Source organism: Anopheles arabiensis, chromosome 2 (genome assembly GCF_016920715.1).
Source record: "Anopheles arabiensis isolate DONGOLA chromosome 2, AaraD3, whole genome shotgun sequence".
Lineage (NCBI taxonomy): Eukaryota > Metazoa > Arthropoda > Insecta > Diptera > Culicidae > Anopheles > Anopheles arabiensis.
In genome coordinates this window covers 37,601,358-37,617,240 of record NC_053517.1, presented here as the reverse complement: position 1 = coordinate 37,617,240, position 15,883 = coordinate 37,601,358, and the positions used below count along the sequence as shown (strand labels likewise).

At 42.4% G+C, this 15,883-nt stretch overlaps 1 protein-coding gene across 5 annotated transcripts in view; it reads left to right on the top strand.

The window, feature by feature from the left end:
* The window catches only part of LOC120897745 (oxysterol-binding protein-related protein 8), a 35,485-nt gene that overhangs the window by 5,509 nt on the left and 14,093 nt on the right, over positions 1 to 15,883 (top strand). For 4 of the 5 annotated variants that reach the window (XM_040302831.1, XM_040302812.1, XM_040302885.1 and 1 more), the window contains exon 3: positions 4,125 to 4,232. The exons of the other annotated variant lie outside the window; for it this stretch is intronic. In XM_040302831.1, coding sequence (XP_040158765.1) covers positions 4,125 to 4,232 — 108 coding nt within the window. The remainder of the gene's footprint in view (positions 1 to 4,124; positions 4,233 to 15,883) is intronic. 5 annotated transcript variants of the gene reach the window in all.

Sequence of the window (15,883 nt, the reverse complement as noted above, 5' to 3'; positions counted from 1 at the left end):
TTTTGTAATTTTCATCTTAAACCTCCAAAAAACTGGAATCTTTACTTCGGTTGTGATAAGTTGCATGATGGCGCGACGACTAACGACAAATCATTAGGCACAAAATGCAATCGCGTGAAACGGTTCCATTTCCCCGCCCAGAGGTTAAATAATCCATCTACTCACTCTACACTGCTGCCGTTGGACATTTGGAGGATATATTACTTATGAACAGAGGGTTTAAGTATAAAATGAAAAAAAAAAACAACTCATCCATCGAACATTACTTACCGGCAGCAGCGCCCTGACGTAAGGAGGGCACAATTTGCAACGATCGAGCAATGGCTTCGACCGGAAGGCCACCACACGCTCCGAGAGAGAGAGCGAGAAATAAAGAGGGATAGAAAGAGGGAGTAAAAGTTCAATCGCGTGTCAGTAGACAATTTTGCACTGTCCACCGTCGTGACACTTTGGCGCCGTCGTGCGGTTGTGCTAGCGTTTGGATTTGTTTGTGTTGGTTGTGGTTGGGTCGGTGTGTGCTGTTTTTTTTCCCATGCCACTCATACCCACCACCAATTCGTATTACTTTCCAACGCTTGAACAACTGCTAGGAACCGAACGCCAAACCGGTGACTTCAGCTGTGTGGTGGAATGTTGGTCCAGCTTTCCGTGCCGTATCCTGATTCTGACACTTCCAGTGCCGGTAGTGGGACTTTTCATCAGGCCCCAGCGTCTGACAAAGAAAACACGTGTCCGTGACACCGGAGACGGCATTGTGAGTTTGATCGATTTCGCCGCCCTGTATGTGACGGTTTGTGTTTTGTTGGGGGACGGGGGTGATATTGTAAATCACTCGCGCGCACATTTGCCGCCGTTCTCGTGCACACGAACGAGCCGATGTTGCAATTTATTACTGGCTTTGGGACACGGCAATTCCAGCAGAAACCGACGAGATGGTTTTGATTGCGATAGGAGAAATGGTGCAAGGGAATGTGAAATTGCTCACCACACGCAAGGATTTGTTTGCTAAAACAATCAATAAAAGTCATCTAGAGGGAAGCCCCTTGCGAATTCATCTGGCAGGGGAATTTACTGCTTGAAGTGTGGGCTTTGCTTTTTAGGAGTTTCGGAACATACCAATGAAAAGAAAACTTTTTCACTTACTTCAAACAAATTTTCCTTTTTGGAAAATACACACAAATAGCCTGTGTAGTTAGAGAATTGCAATTCATGTTTGTTAAATATGACGTGAGTTTCATAATCTCCCTATCAAATTACATCAATCGCAAGTAACGTTAGTGCCCCGATGACGTCTTGTTTGGCAAGTTCCGCCCTCACTGCCCACCATGCCCCCTCAAGCTTAGCCTGAAATGTTTTTCAGCTCAAAAAAGCGTAACAACCTTCGAATGCTGGGCTCACTATTACTATTACTGTGAAATGCTTTACTGCTCGAACTTTACGACCCTGGCGCCTTCGTCATAGTTGCTACAAGCCATAGTCATCTAACAACCAGTGTGTGTTAGTACTTATTTATTGCACCCGGGAACGTGCATTCGTGACCGTTTCTCACGTTTTGCAGCTCAGTGCAACCATTGCAGATGTACAAACAATGGTGACAAACCACAGCTCATTGCTGGTTTTGATGCTGTGTTTTTGTTACTTGTTAAGATTTATTATTCATGAATTCAAACTGTTTTGTGTGCTGCTTCAAATCTTTCCGTTTTTCGCTAACGTCTTCCAGGTAACGGCCGCCAAACGCTACCACACAGCATCTCGTTTGTCACTAACGAATAGAAAAAAAAAAAAATGGTGGGTGGCTCGGTATTATCTTGCTTCTACTTTGCCTTAGGGTTACAAACGAGCAAAAGGATATGACACGCGTCCCCCTTTTTGTCTCTCTAGTCCTTTGCCCAATGCAAACTACAATGTGCTGCGCTGTCTGGTTATGAGGGGACATGGTAAGGGGTGTACGGAGGCGTGCGATATGACACGGGGCAACACACACTAATTAGTGCCCCGAGAGGTACGGCTTGAACCCCTATTGTGCTGCCCGTTTTCCTGTTGTCAGTGACGACGATTGGGATGACGCACGGGTGGTTCTGTTGAAAGAACCCTATTCTGAGTTTGCTACCCTAGAAAAGGGAGGTTGACCTACGTTAGCTTCAGTGAGATGAGTAGCGTGCGCGAAATGGGTTATTTCGTTAGGATTATCTCTGTTATCAAATTGTTAGTGGTATATGCTAATTAAAAACAGCAAATGAATGTGAAGTTGTTTTCATTGCAATTTGTGTGTAAGGTTAGAACGAAACGGATAGAATTGAGTACAGCTTCTTAAATGCAATATTTGGTTATGAATTTCAACTACAAAGAAAGAATAATTTATTCCACAAAGATGACTAGCATTTTTTTAAAATTATGATTCATTCTCGAAACGGTTAAGTTAATTCTTGGAAAGGTAATGGATGCGCTCCTAAGGCATTAGCGTAAGTCCAACTTCCTGTTCTCATCCTAAATGTTTTCACTTGCTGAGATGACTTTCAATACGGTCGATGGAAAATAATTAAGGAATTCTTTTTTCAAGAAAATGTCACTGTCAATGTCATAAAAAAATCTGACAGAAACAAAAATCCATATCATCAGAGTCACGTACTCAATTGTGATGATCAAAGGTGATACTCAAACAGATGGTGTGATCAATTAATGATTGGTGACATTTTAGCAACCAACCAACTAGGTCAGTCACTTTTGTGTCAGTCAGTCACACACATGTTCATTTTGTTGCTTGGGACCACAGGCCAAGTCTATGTCACATGACTATGCCGGAATGTCGTGATTATCACCGACAGAAAATGTCTTGACCAAGAGTTGCGTGCTAAATAAATGCCACCAAGCATGTGATTGGTCCACCAACTGTTTGAGTCTCACCTCTGATCCTCACAGTAGAGATCGTGACGCTGACATGATTTTGTTTCAACTCACTTCACCCCTGACCATCTCAGTTGTGTACGTGAGCTGATTTGAGCTTCTTTTCAGTCATGAGTGTAGATTACTGAACCAGTGGCATTTAGCAGCTCTGTTCACAACCAGGAAAAAAACATTACTATGCTTGCGCAGGCATTAAGCTCAGCTTGCCAGTCAGAGTATCGCGTTGAACTCCAGAATTCGCATGTCGTGTTCGGCATGTCATGACGCACTTTCAGAGTGTATCAGCAATTATCATCACGCGATTATCACGTGATTCTCATGAAATTTTGCAGCACTGTTTAAGAGTTTACAACTTAAGTGAAAAGGGAATTATAATGTATACCAAATCAATACCGAATTCGTTTCAAGAAACGTTAAGTTTGAAAATCTGCCCTATCTCCCAGTCTCTCAACAAAACATTTTAGAGGTGCCATATGGAGGATTTATAGAAATTTACTATGTTCTCTACTGAAAGTGAAATGGTAAAAATATTAATGCAGCTTATAGATAGTGTAGAGCATATTTTGTTTGATTTACATACAGTAAGTCTTCGCGGGCCGCATGGGGCACATAGGTGATGGTTTGGTCATAGACTTCTACCTCGTAGCCTAAGAGGCGACTTAGACACGAACTTCAACGGCAACGGCTGTAAAAATGCTGCGAAAAATGATTCTATAAAAAATAATACCATCTGCGTAACACGTGACACTAGCCGGGGATGGAAGAAACAGGTTGCGATCATCTCTACAATATAATCTACTCCGCTGGATGTTTGTCCGCCCTACCTCTCTGTCCGCACCTTCATACTTTTATTTATAAATGTGTTCATCTTCGAATGATTAGGATTTTATTTTTAGCAGTTTGGTACTACTTCCATGATGTGCTCCATTTACTCGACATCACGTATGACATGTGTGTGTGTGTGTGTGCGTGCACCATATATTTATATATTTATACATACTTTACTCATCATCCTTTCTTTCTGTTTGGTTTCGTTTTCTTTTTTTTCTTTTCTTTACTCTATCTCGCACTTTGTGCGCGTTGCCGTCGTCCCTTCGTCGCGTGTCTGGTGTGTTCCGGTTTTGTTTAATCGTTGCACATACAAACACACATACACACTATCATTCACCCACCCACAACACCCACGATCCGCCTGTTGGGGGTTCCTATCGTGGCCGCAGACGTCAAGACGGAGGAGAAGAAAAACCGCCGAACGTCACTGCAGATGCTTCTGCCCAAGCTTCCATCGAACGACAGTGCCGGTCCCAGCCCGGGACCGTCCTCGCCAGGTGAATTGAACGATTTTTCCTTCCCACTTGTCCAGCTAACAGACAACAGAATACACACAAAAGAAAAACAACAACTAACACCGACTCTAGATCGCTCGCTAGCTTTAGTTTTGTGTCCCTTCACCATCAAAACCCACCAGCTCGGGCCATCTCCGGCCGTCATTTGATGTTTCCTGTACTTTGGCTGCTCGATCTTTGCATTTTTCTCGATGTTGTGTTTATGGTGTGGGTGTGCTGGATTTATGGCTGATTTTTTTGTTTGGTTATGGTATTTTCTAAATTTTTGTTGTTGTTGTTGTGTTCTTTATGCGTACTGTATTTGTGTGCGGTGTGTTTGTGATTTTTTTTATTTTATCGAATAAATAGTTATATAATGGTTGTGCTGTACCTTTGCGATGGAATTTTTTTAATTGGTTTTGTAATTATGGATTTTTCCTATGCTAGTTGACTCATTTGCTTAATGAAATCGTAAATACTCTTCAAACGTTTTAGAGGTCTTAATTAAAAATTTACTTTGTGCTCATTTTATTTTTGTTCCTTGTCGATTTATTCAAAAATTTTATCATATTCTGAAACATTGATTTTTGTTATATTTATTTGTTAATCTTTTTTTCTTATGAATATACTTAAATTGGCAAATAAATTCGCATTTTTTTAGACAAGTGTGTGCGTCACAGTAAAAATATTGAAACATGATTTAAAAAAGTTGCCAAAAGAGATTGTTTTTTTTTTTTTATCTTAAACGGAGGTTATTTCTTCACTGCGAAAGCAAAGCATTCGATGGTAGCTTCCGGCCCAAAACATCCGAACGCTTTGCTATTTTGGATGATTGAATTGGGAAAATCCTATTTGCTGTTGCCGTGACACACACTCACACATTTTTGGTGTGATTCATTCACACCGAAGGAATGGACGTACTATTTCTGAGCAAAAGCAGGTTAAGTGTGAGGATGAATTTGTGGCCCAAAGAATGAATGGCAAGTTCGTGAGGGTTTTTCGCTTTGTTAGCTTTTGCTGCCTACCGCACAAGCGACGAGCGCTGGAAAAGGACCGGACGTGTGAGGTTTGTAATGGAAAATTGTGTGTTTACGATTGGTTGTTCGTTCGTGCTAGCAATAAAATGTTTGAAATGAAACACAAAAGCTTTTGGGTGGTAAATGGAGCCCTCCTTTGCTTTACTGTGGCTGATGTCAATACGCCACCATTACCGTTTTGCCGTGTTGTTTTGTTAATTTATTTGATGTTTGGTTTCATACTTTTTCAACTCAAAGGAGCAATTGTACTTTCATACATTTCTATCCGAATGAGTTTGAATTGAAAGCGATTTTACATGACTTTTTTTAAAGCATTTTGCGGTTGATAAGGAGTTGTTTATTCGATTACACAATCATTGAATGTTGTTCGTTTCGGATTATTACAAACATTGATATTTTTGTTCCGTGCGCCATTCCATGTTCCATGACCCTGCAAATGCTGAAATTTCAGCACTCAACAGTGAAAGCAAATGTGTGGCTATTTAAACATTTTTTTCACGGTACGGTAAAAGTGTAAATTGCGTTACACCGATAGTATCGGCGGGCAAGTTTGCCCGAACCGCGCATAATGAAAATAAAAGCTATAGATTGAAGTTGCGAACACACGAGAGCGCGCGATTATGCTAAATGGTGGAGGAAGGCACTCGGGAAGTGGTTTTGATTTTGCTACCCCTCATAGCCCGAGAGCTTTTAGTGTTATTTTGTGTTTTTCTTAGTTGCCTGTCTGTTTTTTTTCCTCTGTATTCTTTCGTTTTGTGGCAAGCGCGCTCCGGTGCGTTCCGTTCCACACAGAAACTTAAAACTCGACGAGCAGTCAGCAGCAGCAGCAGCAAAGCGAGCTGCTGATGAAACCCAGCAAGTGCGAAATACGTGGCAAGGTCTGTTTAATTATGGTGAAATGATCCATCCACACTCCCAGTCGACCTCCACCAACCCCGTCGTTCACTTCCCGTCGTCGGCTTGTGTTCATTCGGGCGTGGAAATGTTCTTAATTTCATTTTTAAAAGTCTTAAATGGGAAGGAATGGTACGGGTTGGTTGTGAAGACTTACGGTTGTGTGCAGTCTTTTTGCTTTTCTGTGTGTAGTGTTGAAATTATTACTTTTTTGTATTGCTTTTAAGTTCTTCGTTGTGGGTGTGTGTGTTTGATGTTCTTGTGCCTTTTTGTAATCCCATGCAACATTTATGCGACTTGTCAAGAAAAGCCTTATAAACGATTATCCACCTTTTTACCGCAATCTATTATACTGATGGTGGATGATGTTTTCTGTGCTTTAAACCTCCCTTTTATTTAGATGCTAATGTTCAATTTAGTATTTCCCGGTGAAATAAAATTTAAAGTCAACGCAATGCCGTAAAGTACGGCTGAAAAAAAATGCTTCTTTATGAGCGGACGTTGTTCCCTCGCCTGCATCGCAGGGCAGTTGTAAGGGAATAAACATTTTTCCAAATTACCAACGAACGACGTTGACGTCTAAGCTTTTCTCCCCACTTCGCTTGCGAATAGTCTGCTTGTAGGGAACGCAAACGGGGCTGTATTTTTTCATCGTTCGGTCGCAAAATAGCAAAGCTGTATAAGAAAATACAACCAAAGTACGAGAACACACACACAAAACGCATAACCATCAGGGTTTGCGTCATATGAAAGGGAGGCGCAAACCTGCTGTTCGTAACTGTACCGCAATGCCCGTGGCAGCACCAGCAGTCGGCCCACGACGGCCGGCGAGGAAAAGTAGGGGAAAGGTTCTGAAGAATATGTGTTGGTTTATGAAAAGAAGCAATAATAGTAATAATAACAATAATAGCAATGATAACGCGGAAAGCTGTGGACCGGCGACCCTAGCGACACGAGTGTGTGTGTTTCCCGGTGCGTGTGGTTAGCCTGCCCCGGCGTATTATGTAATCGCAATGGCAGAACAAGCGACGAAGGATAATAGAGGGTAAAAAGAAGAGAACGTAAAACGAACCTACAAGAGCGGTTTTGTTTTTACTGCAAAAGGGCGAGCTGCTGATTCGGTTTCCATATGTTTCGTCTCCCGGCGGCGGGCTTGACATGACGTCATGGTCTCACGCCGGTTGACATAAGATCGTCATTGCGGGTGGGCGCTCTATTTATCATCGTCAGGGCAAACCGACCCCAACCAACCCCGGCAGTTGCCTGCAAGCGTCTTAAAGCCACCGGCCAACGACGCGGGCTCGCGTTACTTAATGCTGTGCCCGCCCGTTCAATTTAAGGAACGACCGACGGAATCTTCTGGGCTGTTTTGACTGCTCACGAACGACCGACCGGGCGGGGGGTATCATGCAAAAAGTCCCCTAGGGTGGTGCGGTTTGGTGTTTGGCACCACCCATTGCCAAACGGTTGGTTGGTTTGGATGTGGAAAATTGGAACATTTCTCATCCGGTGGAAATGTGCTCCGGCTCATATTCCGGTACCGGTATGAGCTCTTCTGGGTTTGTTAAGAAAACGCTATGTTTTCAGCGAAAAATGCGGATGATAAACAACCGCACACGGCCGCCCCACGAAAGCCTTTTTTGGTTGTTGGGAAATTACGTGGAAATCGTGTTTCAACTTTATGGCTGATGGGCTGTGAGTTGGAAAGTTTGCTCTGACATTTGATACTAAAACTTTTTTTTGTATTTACTTTACCAAGTTTGGCGAGTCACTGTGCAGCTTAATTGGAGTGCTGATAGTTTGAGTTTTCAGAAGAGTTGACACGCTGTAATGCGTCTTATTTAAGAAGAGGAGTAAACTAGAAAACTAACTTAGGGGCCCTTTCCGTTTTAAGCTCGTAGGCAGAAATTTCAGCCTGTCAGCTGTTTGCATTGTTTAGCAGTTTTCGAGCAGCTTTCTAAGTGAGTATAATATACAGGTGGGCTTATCCCAAGATGTATGAATTTAGAAGGCTGATTTTTATCGCTTGTGCTTCTGAATAAAGATTTTAAGAGTGTTTCGGGTATTCGTCAAGCCTCCAGAAATCTTGTTTAAGCAAATGTTTTCACCTGTTCTATCAAAAAGTTATGTTCAAATTTGGTTATAAAAAAAATGCTATAAGACCACCTGAACTACATACACTTTGATTCTATATTCCATCACCTGAACTCTTTAATGCACCTTGGGATAAATCTAAACATCACCTTGTTTTGCCATTTTTTCTAGCAGATCTAATTCTAGCTTTGAGGCTAGAATAATCTAGACTGAAAATTGCAGGCTAGTTTTGTGTGTGGTTTTGTATGGAGTGTTTACTTGATTTCAGCCTCCAACTGTCAAACTCCATACAAAAAGCTGACTAGAATCGTGAAGGGCCCCTTTATCAGAAAAAGGGGATGTTGGACGTGGAATGTAACGGAATGAGGCTTAGTGGACTTTGTGACAAATCACTATTTACACTTACTAGTTAGCAGATACTGATGGTCATAAGAAAGTATAGATGATGATTACTCTCCATTTTGGCTACCAACTGTGGCTCGGCTCGATATCATCTGTCATGCTTATATCTTTATTGGGATCTTTTTATCAAGTTAAAGCAGCTAATATTAAACTAAATCCTGCTGATCCTGTCAATTACATGCTTGTCTTACCCTCTGGAATGCTTGTTGGTTTTCACATTATTGACAATTTTTGCGACTGATTTTTGATTAACAATTTTAACAAATCTCAAATCTTTGTCGATGAATTGTTTCGACCAGTACATGGTTAGCTTAAAGGTTTATCAAAATACAATATCTTTCGCTGACATTTTTCTTTGAATAACAATTACCAAGCAAAAAATACATTCGGAATAAAATGTGGTCAGTTTGGGAGGTGTGTAATCTGCAACATTAACTTGACTGACACGGATTATTAAATCGGAAATTGTAGATTCTGAAAAAGAGTACCCGCTTTGTAGAGGTACTGTGAATCCTTAAGGTCAGATTTAATGGAAGCAAATTGCGACTGCCTCTCTTGTTTCCATTTTTTTCATTTATGAGGTTGATTTTGGCATTGGAATTTACAAAAAAAGGCGAATCAATTGTTTCGTTTTGTTTCGAGGCCACTTAAAACGGCTACGAAAAACGATTTTCACCGTTAAAACTGTTCCGCAAGCGGAAGTGTATCAACCGTAATGAAGAAATAAAACACGGGCGTAATTTACGACCCACCGCCCTTTTGCACACCCATGTTCTTCCAGGAAGCAAAACGTCTTCCACAATCTAAACTCACCATACATACAGGTAGGTGGAGAACTTGGACGACCTAGTCGACACACTACTAGCCCGGCGGTGCCAATGATCAGTCGCGTGAATCGAACCCATTTCGGTTCGAGGCCGTTCTTACCGAGGAAGGTAGTAATACCATCTCGCGCGGGCCGATTGGCCGTTGATTGGCCAACACACTTGAGGTTGGTTAGCGTTTGATCGTTTGAAAAGCTTGCACAATCGGATCCTCCTTCTGGGTGGGAAGATAACTGCGGTAAGCACCGTTTGCCTTCATCATCATTATTCTGGTTCTTTTTGTTGTCGATAGAATCGCGATAATATCGTTCGGGCACTCGTAATCAACCGTTGGTGTAATTTTGTTGCCGGAAGGAGAAGCCTAGCGTCTCATTGTTTGTTCTGGAGCAGCCGGTAAGAGGAGCACTGCTTGTGCCTTTGTCCACAAAGCTTACGATAAAAGCGAATGTCAGGGCTTTAGAAGCAAAATTGATTTATTGTGCATGTTCGCTTACATTGGCGTTCCAATGGGCCTGTTCAAACCGAGCTGTTACTGATAAGAGGGCAAGCCGGGTCTTACCGTTCTTTACAATAACACTCCTCGCAATGGGGGATCCCTGCTTGGCTATTCGCTTGAAGGCTGACGTAATCGAAGGGCTTTCACTCAAGAGAAAGTTATTATGAATGCTGCAATATTGACACGCTGCAGATGATTGATGATTTTTTCACTGGTAGGTTGTCGAGCTTGACCAATTGTTGAGATTTTATTGGACACATTTGTCAGTGATTTAATTTGGCAATCATCAATGTCGGTGGCAGTTGACATTGGTGGGCTGGCTACCTGTTTGGCGACAATAAAAATCAACACAAACTTCTTATCATTCGAAGCTGTCAAAGCAATTGCAAGTTGATAAGCTACGGACGGGTGGTCAGCGGTATATATTTGATGCTATTATTAGATAGGCAGAGGTGTGTGTCGTGCTCTACATTCTGTCTTATCTACAATGCTATGAGTAATCAATTTTCTAGCGCGTGTTTCGGTTAGTAGCGTCGTTGCGCGAGGCGAAACTCGTTTCACTGGTATCGTTGAACATTTTTTGAAGATACTGGAATCTTCACTCCAACACGAAAATAACTAGGTTATCCCTGCTGGCTAACCGCGTCTGGTTTCTCATTCTGGTTTCTCGCACTTGACGTGGAACGTTAAAAATAGTTTAGCTGCTTGAAATTGTTGTTTAAGTTTCCCGGCAAACTATTTGCCGAACACTGAAGGAGGATCCGGAAGTTTTCCACAAGCATCAAAGTTGTATCAAAGGCAGTAGAAGAATGTAGCGAATGGTGAAATGGGGGAAAAGTTTGAATAATCTTCTCAACGGTAGAACTCAAACTGAATTTTGTGTTTCTTTAGAATAAACACGCTTGCGTAAGATTGGCTGCACTGTTCTTTTTAATTTCTAGGTAAGGAAGTTGTGCAATGTGCAGTGCTTGTTTAAATGTGAGTGGTGCAAGCAAAACCTCACGAATATATTGCACAAACAGTAGGCGTAAAAAAATCTAAAATATCTAAACTTAGGATAGGATATTCAACAAAAGATTCTCCCTGTCTTTTTTCTGATTTCCACAAGTTATCGTTGGAAATTGTTTGTCCCGGTTCGTGACAGTGCAAGACAAACTTGAAAAGTGTCTTCAGTTAAACAAGCAAATCGCTAATGCAAACAAGCCGACCGACTTGTTCACTTGCCGCACTGCAGCGATTGTGCGAAGGAAAAGAAAAGGCACAAGTGCATTCGCCGCAATCACACCCCCCGGTGTGTCAACCGGGGACCGTTGCTCCACCGAACACGAACTCGATTGACACTCACGGTACAGCGGGAGCGAACGACATCCTTTCCCTGCGGACGACCACCGTTTGACACAAACCTGATCGCGGCCGTCCGTGAAGCGTGACTGAATAATTTAAAGCTATTCAAATATTTAAACCGACTCGCGTGGTGTGAACCGGACATCGTTAGCGAGGAAAATCGCACCCAGAACATGGAGAGCGGGTGGTGTGTGTAGTTTTTTTTTCTCGTTCAAATTTTACCGATGAACTCGTCGTCACTCCCATACTCCAGTTTTTTTTTCTTTCTATCTCTCTAGTTAATGTGGCTTACGTATCTCGATCGTCCATTAGGGAAATTAGTTTCATTCTCATCTCACCGTGCTTAACGCTGAACACACACGCTGGATGAACACGACAGTTTGTATACACGCTTGTGTACTGGGGTAGGATCTCGCTTGGAGCATCCAAACGATATGGACCCTTTGCATGCTCATCGGTCGTTCGTCACGACTGTTTCTCATACATGGAGCATCAAATAAAGCTTTTAAGGCATGAGATTATTTTGCGTTTCCATCACTGATGACTGTGAAATGTGACGCTTTTCCAGCAACCGGACTAGAAGCGCTGCAAACCATGATTAAGTAATGCGCGATACCCTTGGTCTTACAATTGTTGGAAAGGTCAGTTTTGTGCATTGGAAAATAGAATCGATCGATGCATGTTGTGCACTTTCATGCGCGGCAACAGCTTCTTCATCTGTCGATGCTCCATGCTTTCTCTTTACCACGGTATGACCTACACGGTAAAGGACTAAGTTTTCTAAAGCACACCGCCCTGCTTACCTCACATCTTTGGAGATGACCATAAAGAGCCGTCGCTAAGAAAAAACATCCGCTAAACGTTATAAATAGGGCACCTGATGAAGCAAAATGGACGCTTCAATGATGCAAGTACTTACTTACCTGTCTTCTGCTTCCCATCTTGGTGTGTCGTCCTGCCGTCTGTGAAGATAGGTGAAGTTTTGCATAAACAGTAGCGACGGGATGAAGAAAAAGGATGCAGTATTCGATGTAAGGATGTGGTGATTATGAGTACGATGACCGTTTTGCGCGCGCTCTCTCTCTCTCGCTTTCTTGCTAAAGCATCGTTGAATGAAAACGACCCACTGAAGTAGTTGATGAAAGGAACATAATTATTGTGGGTGCTTGGTTGGCGGCGGGTATTCTCATATTGCGACGTGCATCTTGCAGCACGTTAAATCACTAATCCTGAAGAAATGTTCGGGTTGGATGGTTTTGCTGCTGCTAAAAATAAATTCCCTTTCTACTTCAATGCTATATTCGTTGGTCAGGGTGTGTGCGTGTGTGTGGTAGAGATAAATGGTTGGATAAGTACTCGTTCGGTTGTACACACCGGTGCGCTTTCGATGTTAAGACAGGCGGGAAGGATTTGCTCTAAGCTGACGGGACCATCTGGTAGGTCGATTAATGTTGCTCGTCTGCTGGTTTGAAAAGTTCTCTTTTTCGAATAGCATTGAATACCTTCGATCGTTTCAGCTAGCCGTGGAATTATGTGGATTTCTCTAGAGATTATGTCGATTGCGCATTTTGTACGCTTTCGCCTGTCTAACTAGAGAGTAAACGTTTCATTTTGATGCATTTTAAAAACAAACTTGTTTGCTTCCTGAAGCTAAGTAAAGTGTCCTTCTGCTAAAGCAAATCATCTGTACATTGGGAGTATAATATCTACTTTGCGAGCCAGGGAAGTATGTTTTGCTCTCCACTTCACCCGTTGAATGTGATAATTGACACTGAGCGATGATGATAGGTGTTAATTTCTCAACAATACTTTAGCGAACAAAAAAAAAAAGCTCTCCGCCGCCACGGGTACGATTGATGGTGGTGGGAAGGAACCTATCAGAAGCAGCTGTGCTGATATTGGTACGCAACTTCTTGAAGGACATCATCGATCGTGCACCGTGCCGACCGTGACAGAAGACGTGGGAACTGACGGCTAGCAAGTCCAGCTGGGCGCTGCATCGATATCGAACGATCAATTTCGCGCGCCGCGTGTTTGTGTCCGTGTAGTGATTTTGAATTTGCATATTCTGATGTTATTCTGACGTTCCTTGCCTTACTTTCCGTCCCTCCCGATTTTGGTAGGCCTCATCCATCGATACTACAATTGGCGCTGCTTAAGCTCGAGCCGTACTGGCCCGTACGGTACGTTTAAATTTTAATCTTTTCCACCCACAAAACTCACTCCACTGGCACTCTACTACTTGGCTATTTGCACGTGGGTAGCAAATCGTTCGCGATAAGTGTCGAACGTCCTTTCTTGCACGTCCTAGCTTTGACTGCCACCCTATCGCATTCTCTATCTTTCTCTCTCCTTTCTGTATCTGTCTCCTACTTGCTCTGGGTTGCTGGTAACCGATACATTTGTGTAGCATCTGTTGTAGTGCAGCACCGTTCTACAGCTTCTCACACCTGCTCTCTATCATTAGCGACACCCGACTGCACCTAGATGCGTAATTGTATGACGGTCGGTAATGATGGGGATGATGATGATGATGATGCTGACGATATGATGATGGTGACCTTGCGTTTTGTGTGGGTGAGGTGAAGGTTGCAAGGTGAAGGCGCGCACGGGGCAGTGTGTCACCGCTCTGCGCTTTTCCGGATGTTGGTGTTAGCCTCCGTCCCCCCACCATACGTTCAGCGAGAGAGATAGGTTGTCATTTTCTGATTGCGGTGTATTAGATCGTCGCGGTATGATCACCTTGAACGTGCATCATTCACCTCCCCTGTCAGCACAATACTTCTAAAGGGTTAATAAGGGTGTTTGAGCGTTCCATGGTCGCGTCGCAGCGCTCACAGCAACAAGAACAGCCTCGTAGTGTCTCGAATGCCCAACAACAACAACAGGTTTGAGGTAGAGGTGAAGCAGTCAGTGGTGTTTAAAATTTCTAATTTCGCTAATCTGTAGGGCTTAACCGTGCTATCTACCGATTGGTTCACGTGAGCGGTTTCCCCTTATCCGCTAGTCGCCGGGGTGGTGGTCATGACCGTGACTGCGCAAAGATATGACTGAGCGGTTAAATGTCAGTTAGACATGTCGTTTTAATTTTCGTATCTCGTACATCCCTCACTGGGGCGGGCAGTGTGGGCGTTTCCATTTATCGACTGTTGATGGTAATTTGTAAACAGCACATTATGCACCGCAAAAACCCCATTGTGCCGTCTCGAATGGTTTCACGCGAGTGGAGCTTCTTGCGTTTTCGATGGCCCCTGATTGCAAAGGCGAAAGTTTGTTTATACGCGTGTATTAATGGTTTGACGTGTGCGCTTCCGACGACGTTGGTGGGCGAGAGCGCGTTTTGTCGTGCGTTCTAGCGCAATTATAATATTGTGGGATTTTTTTTCAAGACAGTAATAATTTTGTTATTCAATAAATAATAATTTAACAATGTGTCTTTTCTTTGAAATTATTAATTAATGAGCTGAAGACATTTGCATTGTTTCAATACTGCATTCAGATCCTAAAGACAATGCTTTTGCTTGGGAAATACCATAGTGGCAATGATGATTCATCGTTCTACCCAACGTCATATACAATGGCCTGCAAACTGCAAAGCTGCAGTGTATGAACATTTAGGGGAAGGTAGAATAAGACGGACACTTTAAAGAAAATGTTTAAAATCTTGGAACATATAATTATAACGACCAGGTAAATGTGCAATACATTATCTTAAACTCATTTTGTTATGCGAAAATGTGTTGAAACTTTTAAGTTTCTATTGATTTTTTATGTTTTTTCGTGAATTAAAAACAAGGTTTTTTTCGTGCAGTTTTGAAACGTTCGGGTAAGACGGACACCATGAAGGGTTAGATGGACTCCTGTAAATAACGTTAGAAATTAAGGAAGTTTATAGTATTTTAACATATCCCATTGAATTCCACATCCTGGTACGTACATAAACAAATTCTTGCTCAATTTGCAACGACGGTTCATTCCGCCGTGTATGTAGCAATTGTAAGCGCCACTTCTAACATCTCGTAGCATGCAGAATCTAAAGTATTAGTAAAATATTGGACACTATAGCTGAGGTTGCACCAGCTTACAGAACAACAGTCTTAAACTTCCCTCTAGGAAATTACTCCGTGAAAAGTCCGCGACCTCCGCATGTTTGAAGGACTTGTTAATAGGTGAAGCTATTTTTTCCATTGAAGATTGAACTTTTTGATATTTGTAATCCTATACAATCTCTCATCTATTCATGAACAATTTCATATCAGTGCTTTCTCTTTTTGTTGATTAAAGTTGTCCAAGTCGTGGCACGATATTGGGTTTCGTGAAGTGCCTCACCAGCGTCTCTAGCGAGTAATAGCATACAGGGACAAAACATCCAACATACATTTTCCAGATTCGAGTTTTTACGCGTTCAAAACCTTGTGCTACCAAATCGAAAAGAGTTTACGGATTCAAATTGGATGTACGATGTTGACAATCGTTTAACGTGTTCGAAAAATAGTGTTACGATGTTAACCTGGCTTAAGAAACCCTGTAACGTATGACTGCTATTTTGACCGGTGTTTCATT